This window comes from Oncorhynchus kisutch, linkage group LG12, assembly GCF_002021735.2.
Source record: "Oncorhynchus kisutch isolate 150728-3 linkage group LG12, Okis_V2, whole genome shotgun sequence".
NCBI lineage: Eukaryota > Metazoa > Chordata > Actinopteri > Salmoniformes > Salmonidae > Oncorhynchus > Oncorhynchus kisutch.
Genome location: NC_034185.2, coordinates 37,062,257 through 37,087,004, shown reverse-complemented (window position 1 = coordinate 37,087,004; position 24,748 = coordinate 37,062,257). Strand labels below are relative to the sequence as shown.

Sequence of the window (24,748 nt, the reverse complement as noted above, 5' to 3'; positions counted from 1 at the left end):
TCCATCCTCTACTCCTGCTCTCCACTCCTTCCCCTCTGGTCTCCATACTCCTCCTCTCCACTCCTTCCCCTCTGGTCTCCTTATTCCTCCTCTTCACCCCTTGTCTCCATCCTCTACTCCTCCTCTCCACTCCTTCCCCTCTGGTCTCTATCCTCAACTTTTCTCATCCACTATGCCACTGCCTTCCACATTGCCTTGGACATCAGTCAGTCTGACCTACCCTTCTTCAACTCTCTCAACTACACATCTCCTCCTCTCTGCCCCACATATCTTGGGCATGCCTTCCTGGTCTCAGATACCTTGGACTAGTGAGCACAGTGTTGTGAAATACTTAGGCAGCTACCGGGCAAGAGGGGAGAGGGAACTGGGATGGATAACTAAACATTGCCCGAGTTTCTGTTTTCTACAGTACAGCACCAAGCCGAGAGAGAGACATGTCAAGGTGTGGAGGTCAGGTGAGGGTGACTGGGCAGAGAGAAAATTGTCCATGATGCGCAGCAGGTGCAACTCAATGAGGATAAGATAAAACACAGAAAAGCTTTGATTCCATGTGTTTTGTTAAGCCCAGAAAAAATAATGTTGTTTTTCAAAAAGTCACCAATTTTTCAATTCCTCCACACCTTTCTATTTAACTTTCCTAATTGACTGGCAAAATTGTCCTTGTGCTTTACAAATAGTTATCCCAATGCGATAGTGAACACTCCCACTAAAGTCCAGGCGTCACAACACCTGGCTTTGCTTTGCGCTCGTAAAAGTGCTCACAATCCTGCGATTGGGGAGCAATTTTCTGGAAAAGTTGTCTCTTTAAAAAAAATTGCGAATCTTCTTTTATTACTATTTATGTGGTATTTTTTGGGCCCTTGTGGTGGTCTGTGTTTGGAACACCTCGCTGCCGCCTTGCTTGAATCTTTGGTGATTGGATGCTGAGGGTACAAGAACACAGACGCCAGGGTCGAGGTCGGTGCCGAGGCCAGGTCGGACCCGTTCGCCTCCGCCAGACGACGCAGGGCAGGGTCACCTTCGACCCCACAGGAAGGTCATCGCCAAGGTGACACTCAGCGGCCATATATGGGCGGAGGTGGGCGGGGCTGAGGATCTGAGATCTAAAGGGGGCAGAGACAGAGACAGAATTAGAAGACATTTAACCTGTTAAGGCTATGGCAGAATACTGCCCCCGTTGGAGAAATGCGTGCCCATAGTAAACTGACAAAAAATCTGTAAATAATTGCTAATATATGCATATAATAAATATGATTGAATAGAAAACACTCTAAAGCTTCTAAAACCGTTCAAATTATGTCTCTATGTAAAGCAGAACTCACAGGGCATCCATTCTTCCAAACTCTTTCTGTCATCAGAAAAGTTGGCCCAACTTTGACGTCATCGCCCCCACCCTTCCCAACCAGCTACAGATCTGGAAACAGTTTCTATCTCTTCAGCGCGATGTCCTCTTTCAATGGGGCGCGTCATTGTGAAGATTGCGCGCACCCTCACCCTTTGGCGGGGCGAAACCAACAGTTGATGTCATCCTGACCCTGAAATCCCAATCTTTGAATTTCCTCCTCAAAATATCTCGTGAAACAATATCCAGGCGAAGTCAAAACAATACATTTGATTAAAACGCATGCCTTTTCCACGGCCGCAGTGAGGATCATGTAAGATTTACGGTGAGCGATAGTAAATCCATTAGGTAGGGAGAGAGTTAGAGATGGTCCCCGACCTGGGTGACTAACTCTTTAACTACTAATGAAGTGATTAAACTGATCTGAAGGATAATGGCACCAGATTCACTGCAGACACACTGTCTGAAACTAACAAGTTTATCGCCCGTTTTCCAATTTTCTGTGTAAATGAAACCAGATGGGGGAAAAAGAAGAAAACAGAAAATGAAAAGGACAAAACGACATAGAAAAAAGAACGGTGTATGTGTGTGTAACAGGTCCATTTAGAACCAATCTTTAACCAGAGATCCTCTCCCTCCTGCTGTGAGGAACATAGTCCTCCCCTTCCTAACTTGCCAATATGGCCGCCTCGTCAATTGCAGGCCCGTTTTTCTATTTTCCCTTACTCTCTCGGTTTGTTCCCCCTCGTTCCGCAATTACGGTGCTCCACTCCCTGCGGTCTGTCGCTCGTTCTGTCACTCCGTTCCGGCTGGACTGCTATCATTCATGTGATTACGGACCCGTTGCTATGGCAACATCCACCGTTTTTTTTATTTTTTTTTATTAATAGAGGCTAGCTGCCAGGTAGATGTGCTCCTCCTCATAGGCAGACAGAGAGCACAGATTACATCTATCTACCCCCAAATCCTAACTGACTTCAGAACTGACCTTGGTTCTGCCTCTAGAAGCAACCGTAGTCACATTTCTAAAAGGAGCTTACCCTCTCCCAAATCCTTATCTTATCCATCAGGGTGTTAAACATTCAACTATCCATAGATCAGCAATTAGGGATAAACTCCTCCTGCTGTGTTTTTGTGCTTACTAATGGGGGGTAGATCTCGACACTCTCCCTCCTCAAGGGTGACGTCATCGATTGCGATGTCCCCCTCGATGCCCGGACCTCGGATACCCTCCAGCACCACCTGAAGTGGGGGAAAAAAGAGAGCGAGGGAGGGAGAGAGAGAGAGAGAGAGATATCGCGGTTAAAGGCATAGACTTTAAATTCAGATTCGTCTCATTATTGACTCCTAAATCGTCCAATCACAATCATTCAATCACATGGCCAATCTTACTCACCTGGAAAGACGTGGTTGGGTGGATGCTGACTTTGGCCTGTTTCCAGCGGTCGCCTTGGTTACCGCTCAGCGACCACGCGGGCCCCTCGGCCGCTGTCTGACCCTTCTGTCTCAGGAAAGCGTTTAGGGTCCCTACAGATTAGAAAGAGGCCACATGGTCACACATGGTCAAAAGCGATCAGAAACGGTCACACGCGGTTAGGGTCAGATCCGGTCAAGCAATGCCAATAAGCATCATCCATAATGTAATATTGTAGCGAGCTTTTCAGGGTCCCTAAAGGAAATAGACAACACGATCAGATATGGCCAGATACAATCAGAAAGGTTCAAAAGGTCAAATGCTGCCAATAATCAGCTCAAGGGCTTTTACCGATTCTATATCACAGTATGAATCAGAATATTGTTTTTTCAACAGATGCTTAGGCCTACCCTTAACTTAAAGTAACATCGACCGACCGATATTCAATATGATTATTGTCATTCAGCAGACACTTTTATTTCAAGTGACTTACAGCTAACACATGAAGACACGCAAAATAATCGAACCCACAACATTTTTGCTAGTCCCATCTTCTACACCACAATTAAACCCACAGCACGGCCCACAGGGGTGACTTTCCTCTGCTGGTGATCTTAACCTTGTTTAATGCTAGTCCAGACTAGTAGAGTAACTGAGTCTTTGTGTTCGACCTGTGTACACGAGGCTTTTAACACTATGACACCTCAATCCGATCGACAGCGTCATTGCATACCATTTTGTGTAGCTTTGCAGCTATACTGAGCACATGTATCTACTATCTTTATTATTATTCCCCCCCCCCACCTTTATTTAACCAGGTGGGCTAGTTGAGAACAAGTTCTCATTTGCAACTGGCCAAGATAAAGCAAAGCAGTTCGACATTAACAACAACACAGAGTTACACATGGAATAAACAAAACATACAGTCAATAATAGAGTAGAAAAAAGAAAACAAAAACTATATACAGTGAGTGCAAATGAGGTAAGATAAGGGAGTTAAGGCAATAAATAGGCCATGGTGGCAAAGTAATTACAATATACCAATTAAACACTGGAATGGTAGATGTGCAGAAGATGAATGTGCAAGTAGAGATACTGGAGTGCAAAAGAGTAAGAGAAATAAATAAAGTATGGGGATGAGGTAGTTGGATGGGCTGTTTACAGATTGCCTATGTACATGTGCAGTGATCTGTGAGCTGCTCTGACAGCTGGTGTTTAAAGCTAGTGAGAGAGATATGAGTCTCCAGCTTCAGTGATTTTTGCAGTTTGTTCCAATCATTGGCAGCAGAGAACTGGAAGGAAAGGCGGCCAAAGGATAAATTGGCTTTGGGGGTGACCAGTGAGATATACCTGCTGGAGCGCGTGCTACGAGTGAATGCTGCTATGGTAACCAGGGAGCTGAGATAAGGCGGGGCTTAGCAGAGACTTGTAGATGACCTGGAGCCAGCGGGTTTGGCGACGAGAGTGAATCGAGGGCCAGCGGATGGCACTGTGATAGACTGCATCCAATTTGTTGAGTAGAGTGTTGAAGGTTATTCTGTAAATGACATCGCCAAAGTCGAGGATCGGTAGAATGGTCAGTTTTACGAGGGTATGTTTGGCAGCATGAGTGAAGGATGAGTAGTTCAGATTAGTGATGCTGGACGGGCGGGCAGGTGTGATCGGTTGAAGAGCATGCATTTAGTTATATTTGCATTTAAGATCAGTTGGAGGCCACGGAAGGAGAGTTGTATGGCATTGAAGCTCGTTTGGAGGTTAGTTAACACAGTGTCCAAAGAAGGGCCAGAAGTATACAGAATGATGTCGTCTGCGTAGAGGTGGATCAGAGAATCACCAGAAGCAAGAGCGACATCATTGAAGTATTCAGAGAAGAGAGTCGGCCTGAGAATTGAACCCTGTGGAACCCCCATAGAGACTGCCAGAGGTCCGGACAACAGGCCCTCCGATTTGACACACTGAACTCTATCAGAGAAGTAATTGGTAAACCAGGCGAGGCAATCATTTGAGAAACCAAGGCTGTTGAGTCTGCCAATAAGAATGTGGTGATTGACAGAGTCGAAAGCCCTGGCCAGGTCAATGAATACGGTTGCACAGTAATGTCTCTTATCGATGGTGGTTATGATCTCATTTAGGACCTTGAACGTGGCTGAGATGCATCCTCAGTATCCCTTGTATCTACCATACATGTTGATGCAAACGTTGGATACATCCAATGTATATATCCACACAGAACGCACTGTAACTGCCTCTGCAATGCTATGCTGCGAGGCAAATGCAGCGTTCCATTGGAAATGAATGTACATCTGGTGGACCAAAACACAACGACACTGTTGATCTGATAGATGCATGAAGGAATAATCTGCACCTGTAATGTTCAGTTGAGTTCTATTTAGTTATAAAAAAACTGTTGCTGCTCATTTGAATTTGAACCTGTTTTCAATGTGTACCAATGTAAAAAGTACTGACTTGAAGTACTCTAGTTCCTTTTAATATATATATATATTTTTTACAATAATTCTCTTTACTCATAATAAGGAGGCAATACATTTGACTGCTTCCTAAACTCCCAACTCCTCTTTATTGAGCGCTTGACCTGAGCACACACAGTGCCTTCAGGAAGTACTCACACCCTTTGACTTATACATTGTTTGTTGTTGTGTTACAGCCTGAATTGAAATTGGATTTGATTCAGATTTCTGGTCACTGGCCTTCGAACAATAACCCATAATATCAAAGTGGATTTATGTTTTTTAGAGATTGTTACAAAAAGCAGGAAATGTCTTGAGTAAATAAGTATTCAACCCCTTTGTTATGGCAAGCCTAAATTCAGTAAACATTTGCTTAACAAGTCACATAATAAGTTGCATGGACTTTGCGTGCAATAATAAGTGTTTAACATGATGTTGGAATGACACTCTGTATCCCACAGATACAATTATCTGTAAGGTCTCTCAGTCGAGCAGTACATTACAAACACCGATTCAATGCCTTGCAAAGAAGGGCACCTATTCAAAAAGCAGACCTTGAATATATCCCTTTGAGCATGGTGAAGTGAATAATTACAGTTTAGATGGTGTATCCATACACCCAGTCACTAATAAGATACAGGCGTTCTTCCTAACTCAGTTGCTGGAGAGAACGGAAACCATTCAGGGATTTCACCATGAGGCCAATGGTGACTTTAAACATTTACAGAGTTTAATGGTTGTGATAGAAAACTGAGGATAGGTCAACAACATTGTAGGTTAGTCCACAATACTAACCCAATTGACACAAATATTCCAAAACATGCATCCTGTTTGCAGTAGGCCTACTTGTAGTAGGCCAAAGAGACGTGTTTTCTCCACACAAGGTTTCTCCTTAAACACAGCAGGACTGTTACCCTAAGGCCTTGTTTAAGTCAAAGAAAGTGAGAGAGAGAGAGAGATAAAGAGACAGAAAGAGTGAGAAAGAGAGAGAGGGAGAGAGAGAGGTGCCTCATTAATGTACAGGCCACTATGTATACTTCTGAGAGAGAGAGAGAGAGAGAGAGAGAGAGAGAGAGAGAGAGAGGGAGAGAGCTATATATCCTGTCCTTTTGTCTATTAGCTTCCTCATCAGCTTACTGTATGGCAACGGTTCCCAAACTGTTTTGGCCCGTGACCCTATTTTGATATTTAAAAGGAGAGAGTGTGTGTTGAGGCGTTTTACATGGCAGAGGAGAGAAGGGGAGGGTATGTCAAAGTGTTTACATGAGAGAGGGCAGGGATCTGGCTGAGCTGGTGTCAGCCTGGCTGACAGTGTCTTTGAACATCCTGCACTGTAATGTACTGTAGGTAGTGTAGTGATGTCTCCTGTACTGTAGGTGCGTGTGTGTTACGGATGCAGCTCTCCAGCCAACTCCTGCATTCCCTACAAGCACATTCTGTACTCTCTGTCCATGTATTTGGAGCTGTTGCAGACTAATACGCCGAAGAAACGTTGAAGTAACGCCTGTGTCTTCTATCTTTCCAATAGTCGCGAGTACAGCCTATATAATACAGATGAGCAAATGCACCGCAATATTCCTTACTGACGTCGCAGAACTGAATGTAGTGTATAAGGTGATAATAATGCGGTATTCTGAAGAAAAGGAAAAGGATCTTTCATTTAATTCTCCATCTGTCCATTCCTAAGAATTCTATTTGGGAGAATCCCTTTTCTATGGACTCACAACAGTGAACCCCAAAGGGATAAACAGTTTAATACAGGGTAGGATTAAATCCTCTATAACTCCTGGACACTCCCCATTACATCCACCCAGAGAGAGCTCAGCTCTATAGAAAGCTACACAGAGCACATATAGAATTAGCACTCCTAGCTAATAAAATATGCCATTCAGCAGACAATTTCTTTTATCTGTTTCAAGTATGGGTGGTAGCAGGAATCGATCCCACTATCCCGTCACTGCAAGAACCACACTGAACTGAGCTACAGAGGAGTACCAATGAATGAAACAGGCCTGATCCCCTGGCCACGTTGCAAAGCTCCACATTAAAGAGACTCGTTGGTGTGTGCGTGTGTGTGTACAGTATGTGTGTGTGTGTGTGTGTGTGTGTACTCTGGGACTTAATCCTGTAAACAAACGTGACACCAGCTGTAAAGGCAAACTTTGAAGTGTGCTTCAGTAATTAGTTTTGACCTTCTCCCAGGTAGCTAGCCAACGGACAGTTTGCAAAATTTGGAGAGCCTCGCTCTCCCTTTTTCTCTTTCACACGTTCTCTCTCTAATCTCTGAGCCTCTCTTTCTGCCACCACACTCTCTAAACTGAGGGTGAGCGAACTAACTCTTTATTGAGTAAATCTGAACCGCTGGTCTACAGAGCAGAGGCACAACTCGACTGTGAGTCACTGGGAACAACACACAGAATAACAGTCTAGGTAACACAAATACCCACTTTTCGAGAGTGAATGTCTGTTCCTATGGATCTGTTGTGATAAAGCCTTACATGTAGGCTAAATATCAATGCAACAAGGGTGTGAACGGCTCCACTTGGCCAATGGAGCGTGTTAGTGCGAGTAACATACAAGGAACGTTGGTTGGAAACTCCTAATATTGGATACTAGCAAGAGAGATACTAGCAACAAGGCGGAGGGAGGAAATGTCTGAGCGTGTCTCCAGCCCTTGACACTCGGCCCATTCATCATAACAGGCCTTGGCTATGGGCCTGAGCTACAACACAGACGGGTGAGGGGTGGATGGAGGAGATGGAGCGTGGGGCTTGGCTGGCGATCAATCTGAGCAAATTGGAAATGTCACGGCCTACTCAACCTCGGCCGAGCGTTGGAGGATCTCTCATCTCCACACTGACCCCGCTTGCCCACCTCCTTTCCTCTCTCTCTCTCCCCCTTCCTACCACACTCCAGATGTTTGGAACCAACACCACATGGCCATCCCCACATGTCCATTCCACTAGGGTAGGGTAAAGCATACTGCTCTCCACAGTGAAGGTGTGTGTGTGTGTGTGTGTGTGTGTGTGTGTGTGTGTGTGTGTGTGTGTGTGTGTGTGTGTGTGTGTGTGTGTGTGTGTGTGTGTGTGTGTACAGTGCATTTGGAAAGTTTTCAGAGCCCTTGACTTTTTTCCACATGTTGTTACGGTACAGCCTTATTCTAAAATGGATGACATTTTTTTCTCCCCTCATCAATCTACACACAATACAATACAACATAAATGACATTCTTCAAAGAAGCCACCCTTTTCCTTGATGATGTCACACCCTGATCTGTTTTACCTGTCCTTGTGATTGTCTCCGCCCCCTCCAGGTGTCGCTGATTTCCCCCAGTGTATTTTTCCCTGTTTCCTGTCTCTCTGTGCCTGTTCGTCTTGTATGTTTCCAAGTCAATCAGCGTTTTCCCCGTTCTCTTGCTTTTTGCATTCCCCACAGCCGGGGGGGAATGCCGGGGCGGCAGCGTAGCCTAGTGGTTAGAGTGTTGGACTAGTAACCGGAAGGTTGCGAGTTCAAACCCCCGAACTGACAAGGTACAAATCTGTCGTTCTGCCCCTGAACAGGCAGTTAACCCACTGTTCCCAGGCCGTCATTGAAAATAAGAATGTGTTCTTAACTGACTTGCCTGGTTAAATAAAGGTAAAATGAAAATAAAAAATTTCTGGTCCTCCTGGTTTTGACCCTTGCCTGTTTCTGGACTTTGTACCCACCTGCCTGACCATTCTGCCACTCTGTACCTCCTGGACTCTGATCTATTTTTGCCTGTCCACAACCATTCTCTTGCCTACCCCTTTGGATTAATAAACATTGTAAGACTCCAACCATCTGCCCTCTGTGTCTGCATCTGTGTCTTGTCTTGTGCCTTGATAGTACGAACTGGCCATGACAGACCAGCAGACTTGGACCAGCTCTGCCACGCTGTCTCCCTGCAGGGAGCCCCCATTAGGAGACATGAGGAGTTGGTACAGGTCCTTTTGGAAGGGCTCAGGTCCTTGACGGAATGCCACGACCATGGGTTAAAGGCTATTATGGAGCAAATCAGGGAGTTAGCTCAGAGGCTGCCTGCCACCTCTGAAAAATCCCAATCACCCAGTAATTTTCCCCTATCTGTGGTGAGTTTGTATAGCTTATCCTGGCTCCCCGAGAACCCCGCTTACCTCCTCCGGAGCAATATTCAGGGAATCTTGGTACCTGTCTGGGTTCTTTCTCAGTGCTCTCTTATTTTTGAGCTACAGCCATCTTCATTTCCTTCAGACAGATCAAAGATAGCGTATATTATTACGCTAATGTTGGGAAGGGCGCTCTCCTGGGCTATGGCAGTTTGGGAGCAATAATCTGCCATTTGTGGTCATGTGGAGGAATTCATGGCAGAAGTGAGAAAGGTATTTGAATCTCCGGTTTCCGGGAGAAAGGCGGCCAGTAAACTGCTTGACTTACTTCAAAACTCCCGTAGTGTGGCAGACTATGCGGTTGATTTTCGCACGTTGGCCGCCGAGAGTGCCTGGAATCTTTTTTGCATCGATTATCTGAGGAGGTAAAGGATGAGCTAGCTGCTTGGGAATTGGAAGTGGCAAGAGTGAGAGGACGTCTGGTCTCGGGCACACTATAGCTCGTTCACCTTCAAGGGAATCCGGAGGTTTCCGAAGGCAGCTCTTCCGAGAGGATTCGAAGCCACCCGAGCCCTCTCGTGAATCTACAATGGGTGAGTTGGATACTCCTGAGCCTATGCAGTTGGGAAGAGCTAGGTTATCAGTTGGGGAACGCTCACGCAGGATGAACAGTAACTGTTGTCTGTACTGTGGAGGGGCAGGACATTTTATAGCTACCTGCCCTATTAGGAAACCCTTGTCTCTAGTGGGTAACATCACTATGGTGAGTCAGACTGGGAGTTCCCTAATTCCCATCACCCACACACCTTTTTTTGTGCTTGTGCTGTGGGGAGACCAATCTAAGTCTCTCCGAGTACTCATTGACTCTGGGGCTGATGAAAGTTTTATGGATGCCACTATTGCTTCGGAGCTTGGTATTCCCACTCAGCCTCTCTCTGTTCCCATGGATGCCAGGGCACTGGGCGGCCGCTCTATAGGGGAAGTCATCCATCGTACCGTGCCCGTTCAATTACGGGTTTCTGTTAACCACAGTGAGACCATACAGTTCCTCCTCATTGAATCTCCCCATGTTCTGGTTGTTTTGGGATTTTCCTGGCTACAAAAGAACAATCCTGTGATTGACTGGACCACAAGCTCCATCCTGGGTTGGAGTCCTTTTTGCCATTCCCACTGCCTTCAAGCAGCACAGCCTTCCCCAAGTCGTCTTCCTCAGAATGTTAGCAAGACTGTGGATGTCTCTGCTATTCCTACTGAATACCATGACCTCCTGGAAGTGTTCAGTAAGGCACGTGCTACTTCCCTTCCCCCGCACCGTCCTTATTATTGTGCCATTGACCTTCTCCTAGGCACTACACCACCTCGGGGTCAGTTGTATTCTCTGTCCGGACCAGAGACCAATGCTATGGAGGAGTACATAGAGGAGTCTCTGGCCACTGGGGCCGTCCGTCTGCATCTCCTGCCGGTGCAGGGTTTTTCTTTGTGAAGAAGAAGGACAAGACCCTGCGTCTGTGCATTGACTACCGAGGACTTAACATTACTGTCAAGAATCGTTACCCCCTACCTCTCCTCTTCTCTGCATTTTAACCTCTCCAGGGGTCCACCATATTTTCCATATTTTCCAAGCATTGTGCCTTGACAGCTTTGCACACTCTTGGCATTCTCTCAACCAGCTTCTCAACCAGGTATGCCTTGTTAAAAGTTAATTTGTGGAATTTCTTTCCTTCCTGCGTTTGAGCCAATCAGTTGTGTTGTGACAAGGTAGGGGTGGTGTACAGAAGATGATCTTTTACCAAATAGGGCTAAGTCCATATTATGGCAAGAACAGCTCAGATAAGCAAAGAGAAATGACAGTACATCATTACTTACAGACATTAAAGTCGGTCAATGTGGAACATTTCAAGAACTTTTAAAGTGTCTTCAAGTGCAGTCCCAGAAGCCATCAAGCGCTATGAGGAACGCCACAGGAAAGGAAGACCAAAAGGAAAGGAAGAGTTACCTCTGGTGCAGAGGACAAGTTCAATAGAGTTACCAGCCTCAGAAATTGAAGCTCAAATAAATGCTTCACAGAGTTCAAGTAACAGGCACATATCAACATCAACAGTTCAGAGGAGACTGCGTGAATCAGGCCTTCATGGTCGATTTGCTGCAAAGAAACCAGTACTAAAGGACACCAATAAGAAGAAGAGACTTGGCTTGGCCCAAGAAACACAAGCCATGGACATTAGACCGGTGGAAATCTGTTCTTAGGTCTGATGAGTCCAAATTTTAGATGTTTTTGTTCCAACCGCCGTAGGTGAACAGATGACCTCTGCATGTGTGGTTCCCATCGTGAAGCATGGAGGAGGAGGTGTGATGGTGTGGGGTACATTACCGGTGACACTGTCTGTGTGTTATTTAGAATTCAAGGCACACTTAATTAGCATGGCTACTACAGCATTCTGCAGCGATACACCACCCCATCTGGTTTGCACTTAGTGGGACTATCATTTGTTTTTCAACAGGACAATGACCCAACACACCTCCAGGCTGTCTAAGGGTTATTTGACCAAGAAGGAGAGTGATGGAGTGCTGTATCAGATGACCTGGCCTCCACAATCATCCGACCTCAACCCAATTGAGATGGTTTGGGATGAGATGGACCACAGAGTGAAGGAAAACCAGCCTACAAGTGCTCAGCATATGCAGGAACTCCTTGGAAAAGAATTCCAGGTGAAGCTGGTTGAGTGTGCAAAAATGTCATCAAAGCAAAGGGTGTCTACTGTGCTTTGAAGAATCTGAAATATAACATATATATTTGGTTACTACATGATTCCATATGTGTAATTTCCTAGTTTTGATGTCTTCACTATTATTGTACAATGTAGAAAATAGTACAAATAAGGAAAACCCTTGAATCAGTAGGTGTCCAAACTTTTGACTGGTACTTTATGTAAATGTGACTTGTGATACATTTGTAAAAAATTCTAAACCTGTTTTTGCTTTGTCATTATGGGGTATTGCGTGTATATTGATGAGGGGGAAAAAACAATTTAATACATTTTAGAATAAGGCTGTAACAACATAACAAAATGTGGAAAAAGTCAAGGGGTCTGAATTTTTTCTTAATGCACTGTGTGTGTACGCCCATATGTCTGTAGCTAAATCAACCACATCGCTCATCTTGATGCTATCTCTAGCTCAGCCTTTTGTCAGATGGGTGGTACAATAGCTAGCTAGCTCCCTCAGTTTCAGTTCCCTCGCTTAAGTGATTGGTGCAGGGCAATGTTGTTTCACCAGCAGTTGTCTTTCACAGCGATAGCATTCGCTTTAGAGCTCTTCACAGCAAACATATTTATTTCTGCAGTCTACCTTGGCGACACTCAGAGACAATGAGAAGGTAATGCAAGAGGTGAAGTACCCTACGCTATTATCAGTAGAGGGGAGACCAGGGACATCTTTAGTCATATTCCCTTCCTCCCTTCCCTGCTGTTCCTAAGCTGCTGTAGTACTGTATACTATTCTCTGGTGGACTGATAGTCTTCACCGTGGAGTTATACACACACACTGGAGTGTACAAGCTGGGGAGAGGATACTTGCTGGTACTAGCTGGCTTCACTGCCAGATATCCAATCTTACTCTCGACTCGCACGCACACACGCACGCACGCACACACACACAGATTGGGACAAGAATGAGGAGAGTCTGGGAGCAGAGCATTAGTAGCAGAGTGCCTATTCACTGGGAGAGAGGAAATGGTTGTAGACAGGGATGCTTTCAGATAAACGCTTGCTCTCTGAAACCACATCACAGTTTATAAGAAAACACAATAATAAACAAAAATACTGTGGTAAAGGCTCTTAATTAAAACATTTAATTGGTAGCACTGGTGCTCCTAATTTTAAAAAAAGTCAGGAGCATCACATACAATTTAGGAGCACCAGAAAAATTTATTTTAAAAAATTGATTGAGATATAGCCTACATTGGACCTACAGTATATGAATCCTACTTACTTTTGAAGCACATCTCATGAAGAAGATATCCCTTTTCCTTTCTTTCTGTGCCACCAAATGTTTGGGGCTGCATGATATGGGCAAAAAATCTAGTTGTGATTTTTCAAACCAATATCACAATTTGAGTAACAGTATTAGCTCAATACAATTGGGTGAACTGTTGAATCATATACATAGGATGCTTATTCTAATTCTAAGGTTGGTGTTGTTTGGCATGACAACAAATGAAAAAGCCAGGTAGGAGTTATGACAGGTTAGGAACTAAACTTTTGGTCACTGTTTGGAATAGATGTTACATTTAGACAAAGACTTTAGAATAGGCTATCTGATTCAGAACGTGTTTTCCCAAATAACATGCTGACCACGTCACGTGCAGCAACCTGTATACGAGCTAACGTTTGGTTTGCCCTAGATAGTGCATTTCGAAGTAGACCCATGAAGCAAAATGAAGGATCTCATAATTGATCTAATACGGATGATTACAACATGTTGCTATGAGATTAGAAACAAAGTCTCAATAGAAGTCACTAAATGTTTTGTTTTTTAACTAGGCAAGTCAGTTAAGAACAAATTCTTATTTACAATGATGGCCTACTGGGGAACAGTGAGTTAACTGCCTTGTTCAGGGGTAGAACGACAGATTTTTACCTTGTCAGCTCGGGGATTTGATCCAGCAACCTTTCGGTTGCTAACCACTCGGCTAAACTGCCGCCCCGCTAGAGGGAAGCTCTTATGATTAATGTATTGAGGAGAGAATACAGAGAATTAATATAAATCGGTAACAGGCACATGTCCTTAGTTTGTTTCTGGATGTTTTGTGATGGAGGGGAAAAAGACAGATGTCCTTCTTACCAATGTGTTTGCCATACATGTGGAAGAAGAAGCTGAAGCAGTATGCTGGGGGGTTGGCGATGCCATATGGGTTCTTGGGTACCACGTTGAAGAAGGGACTGACCAGCCTCGCCACCTCACCCTCCTTCCGAGGCCGGGACGTCTCGATGTACATGTAGAAACCTGTAGTGTGGGGAGAACACAACACACCAAATAACAAGGTTGTTTACTACATGCCAAAGATTACTCCCACGTGTTATATATATATATTGGTGTTCTGTATAGGGGGGGGCGGTTAATGTAAAACAGGCATGCTCTCCTGGGAGATAGTAGCAGATTGACAGAACGTGTAGTCAACTTTGTTCTACAGGCAGAAAGAATCTGAATGGGTTTAGGGCAGAACATATTCGATTGGTTTCTAAAAGATTTAACAGAATCACAACTTCTGAAAACAAGGACTGAACTGAGAATATTGTAAATAAAACTTTGAGTTACAGGTTGTAATGTTTTGAAATCATTATTGTGTTCCAGTAGACAGACAATTGTGACAATATCTCTAAGATACAACTGGTCTCCTGACTTGAAGCAAAGAGTAAAACGTAGCAAGCTAGCGGCAACACGCTTTGCTAATCAGCGCCAGCTAGCTAAGCATTTACCAACCTCTTAGCTACTCATGTTGAATTAATAAATAGAGCTAACAAGCTAGGTGTCAAATATACAAGTCAGCTAACAGTTATGCTGTCCCGGAGGCATAAATGTAAAATGCTAAGCTAAATGTAACTATAAGCAAACTATCTGTTAATTATACGCAACTGACTATCTGTTGATAAGCAATTGCTTGGTAAGGTTACGCTTAGTGTTAGGGCTAAGGTTAGGGTAAGGGTTAAGTGTAGGGTTAGGATAAGGGTTAAGGTTAGTAGATAGCCTGTAGAGCATATACAGATGGACTATCCCAAAAGTGTGTTCATTTTAAATGAGAAAAATAGAAATAGCTAGCAAGTTAGGTCTCAAATCTGCCAGTAGGTCAATTAACCTTTTCACACGTCAGTTCCAAATATCTCGAACGGTCGCCCCCAGCGTGAGTTGTTTTATGCAGTGATGTTAGAATGCACTCACTGTTCCGAAATGTGATTGTTACGCTATCTATAGCTACATTTCAACTTGTCAATTTCAAATAATTTCCTTACAACTTTTTGTTTTATAATGTTTGTTGACATTATACAATGCATTCTGCATCTGTCGGAACAAAGATGTTATAATGAGGTGAAGGAATGATTCACTCATCTTTTGAGGAAACGTCTGGAAGTGAATGAAGGGAAGTGAATAATCATAGACAACACAACCCCTTCAGCATGTGTACTGCAAACAGACCAAACTCATCTGGTCTCCTCTTATCTTCGGTTGACGCGAAAAAACAAACATGGCGGCGTGCACAAACTATCCATCGTCGGATTACTACTGATTTCTAGAAAGTGTTTAACTCAATAATTTAGAACAATTATTTAGATCAATTATTTAGATCAGTGATGTGATGAGTTATAAATAGTAACAAATATCTAAATATGACCGCTTCTGTTACGCCAATCTTTCCTCTGTTAGCACTAGGACAAATGCAACCTACATTTTCTGGTTTGGATGATTTTCACACGTTTGCTGGTACGTGTGAAAAGGTTAATATTTGTTTTATAAACACAACAATCAGAACAGACTTTAGGCTGCCCTAGGGGAATACATTTTATTTGGGGGCAAGATCACTTGGTGCCCCAAGAGCAGACTTCAAGCACACAAGGTAATACAAAAAGCCATGGACCATAAATGATATCCTATGGTTATCTTTACCCAGACTAACATGAATACCCCTGGAGCAGCATTTAAACAGTGCATTCCAGTTTCATCTCTTACCACTTATTTTTTTCATATACTGGCATATTTGAGACCTACCTCAATTTTACGATTCAACATTAGTAAGACCTGCTTAGCCAGCTAGTTCAGTTTAGCATTTTAACAGTCCATTCCAATTTTTAAGTTTGTAACTTATTCAACTAAGTATTTGTAATAAGCGGGAGCTGAGTTACTGGTATTGTAATGATGTGCGCTGAGAGTTAGGAAGTAAGTTCAGAGAGTGAGTGTTCAAATAAATAAAACACAACATAATACAAAACAAGAAATACGAACAACGCACAGACATGACACTGGAACAGAAACACTAATGCCTGGAGAAGGAACAAAAGGGAGTGACAGATATAGGGAAGGTAATCAGGGAGGTGATGGAGTCCAGGTGAGTCTGATGACACGCTGGTTCGCGTAACGATGGTGGCAGGTGTGCGCCATAACGAGCAGCCTGGTAACCTAGAGGCCAGAGAGGGAGCACACGTGACAGTACCCCCTCCCCAGCCTGTCGGTTCCAGCCGGCAGGCCGCCGACCAAAATGACGATCAGGAGGGGACCTGTCACCTCTCCTGAGGAGCGGGAGCATGGCGTCCTAGAGCATACGTAACGGTACCCCCTCCCCGGCGTGTTCGGCTCTAGCTGCTGATGCGCAGGAACCTGTCGAGCCTGACCAACCGGCGGAGGCAGGGGAGCCTGGCAATCTGGCTGAGGCATGAGAGCCTGACGAGCCGGTGGAGGCAGGGGAGCCTGGCGATCTGGCTGAGCCTGAAGCTACTCCCGGACCTGACTTCATTCCCACTGACACAAAAAAGCACTCCCTAATGCCTCCCTTCCCTTGAGGCGTTAATATGTAACGATGTGCACTGAGAGTCAGGAAGTAAGTTCAGGGAGTGAGTGTTTTAATAAATAAACACAACAAAATACAAACCACGAACAACGCACAGACATGACACTGGAACAGAAACAATAACGCCTGAGGAAGGTGCGTGTAACGATGGCGACAGTTGTGCGCTACAATGAGCAGCCTGGTGACCTAGAGGCCGGAGAGGGAGCACATGTGACAGGTATATTTGAAACCTAACTAGCTAGCTAGTGTAAGGGATCTCGTCCTCCTCTTCTGAAGAGGAGTAATGAGAAGTATCAGAGGACCAATACGCAGGGTGGTAAGTGTCCATATTTTAATGAAGCAAAATGAACACTGAACAAAAAACAATAAACGAACAGTCCCGTAAGGTGAATGACAAAACACTAAACAGGAAATAAACACCCACCAAACCCAGGTGGAAAAAGGCTACCTAAGTATGATTCTCAATCAGAGACAACTAACGACACCTGCCTCTGATTGAAAACCATACTAGGCCGAACACAAAAACCAACATAGAAAAACAAACATAGACTGCCCACCCCAAATCACACCCTGACCATACTAAAACAAAGACAAAACAAAGGAACTAAGGTCAGAACGTGACAGCTAGTTCTATTCTATGACTCAACATTAGTAAGAGTTAGCTATCTGTTAACCAACTAGCTCTGTTTAGCTTAGCTTCTTACGTTGTCGTTGCCCCTGGGGCAGCATATTTGTCATCCCCATTTTTTAAAGTTCATATGGCTTATTCAACTTAAGATTTCAATAAAGCAAATGACTTACTTATATGTTCAACACCTAGCTAGGTAGCTCTATGTATTCATTTAACATTAGTAGCTAAGAGGTTTCTAAATGCTTAGCTAGCAAGCTTGCGCTGATTAGCTTAGCATGTTGCTGCTAGCTTGCTACATTTTACTATTTGCTTCAAGACAGGAGACCAGTTGTATCCTAGCGATATTGTCACGTTTGTCTGACTACTGTAACACAATAATGATTTCAAAATGTTTTATTTACAAGATTCTCAGTTCAAAACATGTTTTCAAAAGTTGTGCATCTGGCAAACTTTGCCCATTGAACTTTTAGAAACCAATCACATTTGTTCTGCCCTAAACCAATTAAATTGACTATACTTATGTAACCCTGCATGTGGGTAGGTCCCATTCACCAAGCTAATGTACAGTAAGCATGCCTGTTTGTTGGTGAACTAAAGCCACACATTATATCTCTCTGTCTATGTTCAGTCAAGTCAATCATTTTCAACACCCTTTCCAGCAGGTGTCCTCAATGAAGCTCACTCAGTGGACCCTCACCACATAAAAGACAACCTTGTATCCAGCCAACACAGTCGCTCCCTACAAGCGTATTTTGGCATCTCTGTCAGTGTATTTGGAGTCTGTAGCATAGTATTATCTTGGCCCAGTGGGACAGAAAACAGCATATGTCGATCTAAAGGCTTCCACTGGCTTCGGTTCGACTGGCGCCTAGCCGAATGAGTGTGCTGGCATTCTATTTGTCCATCTTGAGATGTCATAGCCATTATTTGTCATTCAACGATATATTCGGAATAGTTTTTGCAGACGAGATCTTAGTTGCGCAATTTCACATGTTCACATGTTTAGTGGAGTATTTCTCAAGTGGAAAAAAGGAGTCTTCTATCGTTGAATGGCAACAAACACTTCATTGAAGAATCCGTCTTGCCTCGAGAAAAATGTTTCTGTGCACGAACAGCCCCAAAAAACCTTGCCAAAGATGAAAAGGACCATAATATATGCACAAACGGTTTCGGTCTGTTTAGGATATCCCTGAAAAACAGAAATGGGTTACCTCTGGTTTGTTCAGCCATTCCTATGGGGGAAATAAATGGGGAAATGTATTTTGGAGGGATAAACCACTGAAAATTAGATCTGAGGTTAACACAGGCTTAGGAAATCTTATACATTTTGATCTATGAGATAATATCCGTCAGTTAACATTAACTGTATGTATTATAAAGCCTTTATGTGCTTGTTTTTATTACATAAATGCTTACAAATGATCCAAAAGTGACATTGGCTGATGAAGACTATCTCATAGAACAAAACATATAAGATACCCTAAGCCTGTGTTTACCACAGACTTTATATTCAGCGTTTATCCAAAAACCCTCCACAAAACCTATTCATTTCCCCAAAGGCTTTGACCAACGAGCCATGGCAGAGTTAGTGCCTACAAAAAGACGTCATTACTATTGCTCTCTATTGTGGACTAAAAAGAGTGCCCAAGAATGTAGGAATGAAGGAAGTGGCGAACAAGTGGGGAGAGGTGTGTTTGTTATAGCCTATCTGGGAGAGAAAGGGAGCATCTCAATTGCATACTCCTCTCTCCTCACCTCCTTCTCAAAACCAATTGGATGAGAAAGCCAGAGGTCCCTCCCCTCTGACCTTCTCCTCCAATGGGTTTCGAGAAGGAGAGAAGACGCGAGGAGTACAATTGAGATGCCATGTCTGAATACTATAAAGCTTTCACAAGTATGGGTATGTGACATTTTGAAAATCGAGTATACTAAAAATGACCAGATGTCATACTCATTTCAGTTTTGACAAAAGCTGATTAATTAGATATGGGGATGCAACGAATAGCGGGTAACAATGCAATTTCACATGACACATTCTCTGTATGCAAAAATAGAACGTCTTACAGTATTAGGTGGTGGGCCGAATCCATCCCCTTCAAGGGAGGTGCTGATTTTTTGTATATGACAGTAAAACATTCTTATGATGACTATAAAAATGTTGGCACATTCAATTCTTCACATTATGGCACATTATCATAAAAAGTATATTTCAACACTATGTCTGCTCTTATTAAAACTCAAGCTGATTTCTGTATTTGTGTGATGAGCTCCCAAAGACTGAAATAAGATAAATATCTGTTTTTGAGTGCACTTGAAATTTGCAGCATGCAATACAAATTGTATTGATCACATGAAGAGGTAACTCTGTTGACCACTTAGTCAATTTATTGAATAATAGCCAATGTTACGGGTTGACTATCCTAGCCAGCTACTGTAAAAGTACATTTGCCTGCTGAATTACATTATATGACTCATTTCAAGTAACTAGTTGCAGGCTTAAAGAAACATGAAATCAAATACTTTGCATAGAATAGGCATATTAGCCAACACAGCTATATCCTACACATATAGCATACCTAGAAATGTAATCTTCTCTAAAAACAGCTGGGCAAAATGTATACAATGTGCTCTGCAATAAGATGGCTTGAGTTTGTTTTGTAAACCAGATGAGTTCTCAAATGTCAGCTGCCCAATACCATGGTGGGTCTGCATAACGTTGGATGCATTGGAATATAAAGGTATGGAGAATGATAAAGAGTCTGCAGGATTATAGAACAAGCAGTTGGGAAATGAATGTTTTACGTTTCAAATACTACATTTTCAGGGAATATATTTAAGAGGTTTAAAAGACGAGCCAAACTTTCCTACTAACCTTCGAAAATTTGACGGTGCCAAATTCTTGCCAATCCATTATTCTACTACGAGCTATGGCTGAGAGTGAAGCATGTTTTCCATAATATACGTTTCATGCATACTGTACATTTGAACAAAGAACACCATCACATTTAGTGTTTCACCATTTATTGAGTATGGAGACAAATATCAAAAAGGTGTCACTGGAAGTATTTCAAGTGTCTAAATATAGTGTAACCTACTAATCTATGTATATAGAGAAAGAGGTGCCGTGGGGGGCACAATCACACAACGCTGCAGTCCGGAAATGAGCGCTTTACCATCTATGCCAAAAGCCTGAGCCTCTAATGGAGGCAGTAGAACTGTCATCAACACATGCTTCTGTATTCCCCTCCTCTAGGAGCATGTGTGTGCCCAGGCCCCATAGGTGTATCGGAAGGATCCCACCCTGGTCACCAATGTAGCCAATGGATGTAGAGAGAAAGAAGTGCTTCAGCAGAATGCATAGCCCAGAGATGAGAACTCTACCATCTATGACAAAAGCCTGGGCTTCTGATGGGGACAATATAATTCTCATCGCCGCATGTTACACTAGTAAAACATAATCTGTTTCTCACCTCCTCAGACTGATTTTATATTGAATTTGGTCTTTGAGATGCTCTACCAAGCATGTGTATCTGTAGTTAGTGCTCTTCAACTCTAAAATGCACTAGACTGTTTAGACCATATAAGACAAAAACCCACAAAGAAAAGACCACAGGCAAATGCATATGTGGTCTCAATGTCTCATAGTGATGTTAGGGCTAGTTCAAATTGCAGTACGAAGGTTCTCCTCATAGGTGAGGGAATTAGTTGAGCACATGCTTGGTGAATATCACTTGGTTGATCTCACGGAGCAGGACACTGGACAGGAGAGCTGAATAGATTATGGGAGACAAAAGCGAGAGTGGATTGTAGTTTATGAGCTAGAATTGAACATCTCGACAGACTAAAAATGTACAGCCACTAGGATAAAGGACAGAGGCAGGCTGCTCTGCATCCTACTCCAACTTAGCTACAGATTGGTTATATCACTTATTTGGTGTACAAAGATTTCTGGTATCCATTACTGGATGTTACAGGTTTGATTATTCAAAATGGCGCCATAGATTCTTCAACTAACCTGGTATTGGCGATACTCTCTTCGTTCTCGATTCTGGAAAACAGTATATCTTATACACGTCTTTGGACACTGTGCTATCTAACCTCCAAACAAGCTTCAATGCCATACAACACTCCTTCCGTGGCCTCCAACTGCTCTTAAACGCTAGTAAAACCAAATGCATGCTTTTCAACCGGTCGCTGCCTGCACCTGCATGCCCGACTAGCATCACCACCCTGGATGGTTCCGACCTAGAATATGTGGACGTCTATAAGTACCTAGGTGTCTGGCTAGACTGCAAACTCTCCTTCCAGACTCATATCAAACATCTCCAATCGAAAATCAAATCAAGAGTCGGCTTTCTATTCCGCAACAAAGCCTCCTTCACTCAAGCCGCCAAGCTTACCCTAGTAAAACTGACTATCCTACCGATCCTCGACTTCGGCGATGTCATCTACAAAATGGCTTCCAACACTCTACTCAGCAAACTGGATGCAGTCTATCACAGTGCCATCCGTTTTGTCACTAAAGCACCTTATACCACCCACCACTGCGACTTGTATGCTCTAGTCGGCTGGCCCTCGCTACATATTCGTCGCCAGACCCACTGGCTCCAGGTCATCTACAAGTCTATGCTAGGTAAAGCTCCGCCTTATCTCAGCTCACTGGTCACGATGGCAACACCCATCCGTGGCACGCGCTCCAGCAGGTGTATCTCACTGATCATCCCTAAAGCCAACACCTCATTTGGCCGCCTTTCGTTCCAGTACTCTGCTGCCTGTGACTGGAACGAATTGCAAAAATCGCTGAAGTTGGAGACTTTTATCTCCCTCACCAACTTCAAACATCAGCTATCTGAGCAGCTAACCGATCGCTGCAGCTGTACATAGTCTATTGGTAAATAGCCCACCCTTTTCACCTACCTCATCCCCATACTGTTTTTATTTATTTACTTTTCTGCTCTTCTGCACACCAATATCTCTACCTGTACATGACCATCTGATCTTTTATCACTCCAGTGTTAATCTGCAAAATTGTAATTATTTGCCTACCTCCTCATGCCTTTTGCACACATTGTATATAGACCCCCCCTTTGTTTTCTACTGTGTTATTGACTTGTTAATTGTTTACTCCATGTGTAACTCTTTGTTGTATGCTCACACTGCTATGCTTTATCTTGGCCAGGTCGCAGTTGCAAATGAGAACTTGTTCTCAACTAGCCTACCTGGTTAAATAAAGGTGAAATAAAAAAAATAAAAAAATGTTCATGTCCAGTTGCAGTTGGTTCTACAAACACCAGAGAAAACTCAGAAAGATAATAAAATATAGTAAATCCTGTATAAGTACACACGTTTTGATTGGTTTGCTGTTTAGTACTTGGCAGCGTTTGCCTGTCCAGCTAGTGTAACGAACATGAAAAAAATGCAAGGAATAAATAAATATATGTAACGGATGTGAAACAGCTAGCTTAGTTAGCGGTGGTGCGCGCTAAATAGCGTTTCAATCGGTGACGTCACTTGCTCTGAGACCTTGAAGTAGTAGTTCCCCTTGCTCTGCAAGGGCCGCGGCTTTTGTGGAGCGATGGGTAACGATGCTTCATGGGTGACGGTTGTTGATGTGTGCAGAGGGTCCCTGGTTCGCGCCCGGGTATGGGCGAGGGGACGGCCTAAAGTTATACTGTTACATATACACAATATGCAAAAACCAGCTGCTCCCTCACCAGAGACAGATCATCTCAAAAACTAAAGCAGATACGTTGCTTCCGCCCACCAACGACACTGTATATGTGAATTTTTATAAAATCTAGTATGCTTTAAATGCCAGGATGTTATTCTCATTTTGGTTTTTTATCTAATAGAATTTACTGCACACTTTTCAGGAATTTCATAGCCACAATGCATTGGAAGAGTTGTGCTGCGAGTTTTCATAGCTAGATCTCTTCAAGTAAACAACAAGATAACTTGGAAGATGGCGAATAGCGAAGCTTCTGCTGTGGTGTTCAAATGTAAGTCGTTCGGGGGCGCAAGATGGCGGTCAGTGCAGATAATTTGTTTTGGTTGCTGAAGGAATTATTGGATTTCCTTACCCAATTATGACCATTGGATTATTTCTACGGTCCTAAAACCCCGTATGAATATGGTTTAGTTTATTTACCAAAGTAATTGATTACTTTCTGAAAGTTATTCACCTCTAAAACTAAGTTGGCGACAACACTAGATAGCCTGATAAGCTAGCTAGCTCAAAAAATTGCTTGTCGAACGTACATGGAAACTGCCACGACCAGAACCAAAAGGAAAGAAATGGAGAGATCGTCAGATGGACAATTAACCACAAAAGACAGAAGTACCCAAAATCATACTCTTCAGAATGTAACTGTGGGGGGAAATACTGCAATGGGTGATGAAAATGTGGTGAGCACGGACAAAAATGCTCACAACTTGCGCCCCTCCAGCCCCCAGCTCAGGCCTTTACCTTACGACCCCGGCACTCCAGTCAAGCCCCAGGGCAAAAATATGAGAGGCCAAGAAGGTATGTCACTTCTTGAGACGCAAAACAGTATTGTAATGCTTTTGACAGCAAAGATAGATGAAAGGGCAAATGGCTTGGAGGTCATGGTTAGGGAGAATACGAAGAAAATTGAAGCCATTAAAAAAATCTGTTGACTTATCTTTGGAGAAGTGAAAAACCTCAAAAGTGACATGAAGAAGTTATCTGCCAGGAAAATGAAAATAAGGTGGCTGAACTCGAGCAAAAGTTGAATGAGGCAGAGAGATACAAGCGCAGGTGGAACCTGAGGCTCCATGGAATTCCAGAGCAGGCGGGTGAGGACATCAAATGCAGAGTTGTTGACATCTGTGGAGCTGTCATTCCCGAATCAAAAGCCAAACTTCAGGAAAATGTAGACATCGTCCATCGCTTGGGAAGACTTAAGGATCAAGACAAGAGACAGAGGACAACCATGATCCGGTTCACCGACAGATCTACACGGGATCTTCTTTGGAGGCGAGCGAAGAATTGTGAATTCCTCATCAAGCTAAAATTGAGGTTCACGGAGGATCTGACCTCAGCAGACAAAGTGACAAGAGAGAAACTGTGGCCGATGGTGGCTGCAGCTCGGAAGGCAGGGAAAACTGAATTTTTTATCGGTGCAAGAGTGATCACAGATGGGAAAGAAATGCGGCCAAATCAGAACATTTGAGTGAGAGCCAGAGTCTAACTCGGACAGAACTGTCAG

General features: G+C 43.5%; 1 protein-coding gene across 1 annotated transcript in view; it reads right to left on the bottom strand.

Annotated features, from left to right (window-relative positions):
• Positions 1–665: 665 nt before the first annotated feature.
• Positions 666–24,748, bottom strand: part of LOC109900947 (MAM domain-containing glycosylphosphatidylinositol anchor protein 2) — a 337,708-nt gene continuing 313,625 nt past the window's right edge. Inside the window, exons 15-18 of the mRNA XM_020496863.2 lie at positions 14,173–14,334; positions 2,739–2,869; positions 2,485–2,584; positions 666–1,103 (exon numbers count right to left, since the gene is read on the bottom strand). Coding sequence (XP_020352452.1) covers positions 1,015–1,103; positions 2,485–2,584; positions 2,739–2,869; positions 14,173–14,334 — 482 coding nt within the window. The 3' untranslated portion in view covers positions 666–1,014. The remainder of the gene's footprint in view (positions 1,104–2,484; positions 2,585–2,738; positions 2,870–14,172; positions 14,335–24,748) is intronic.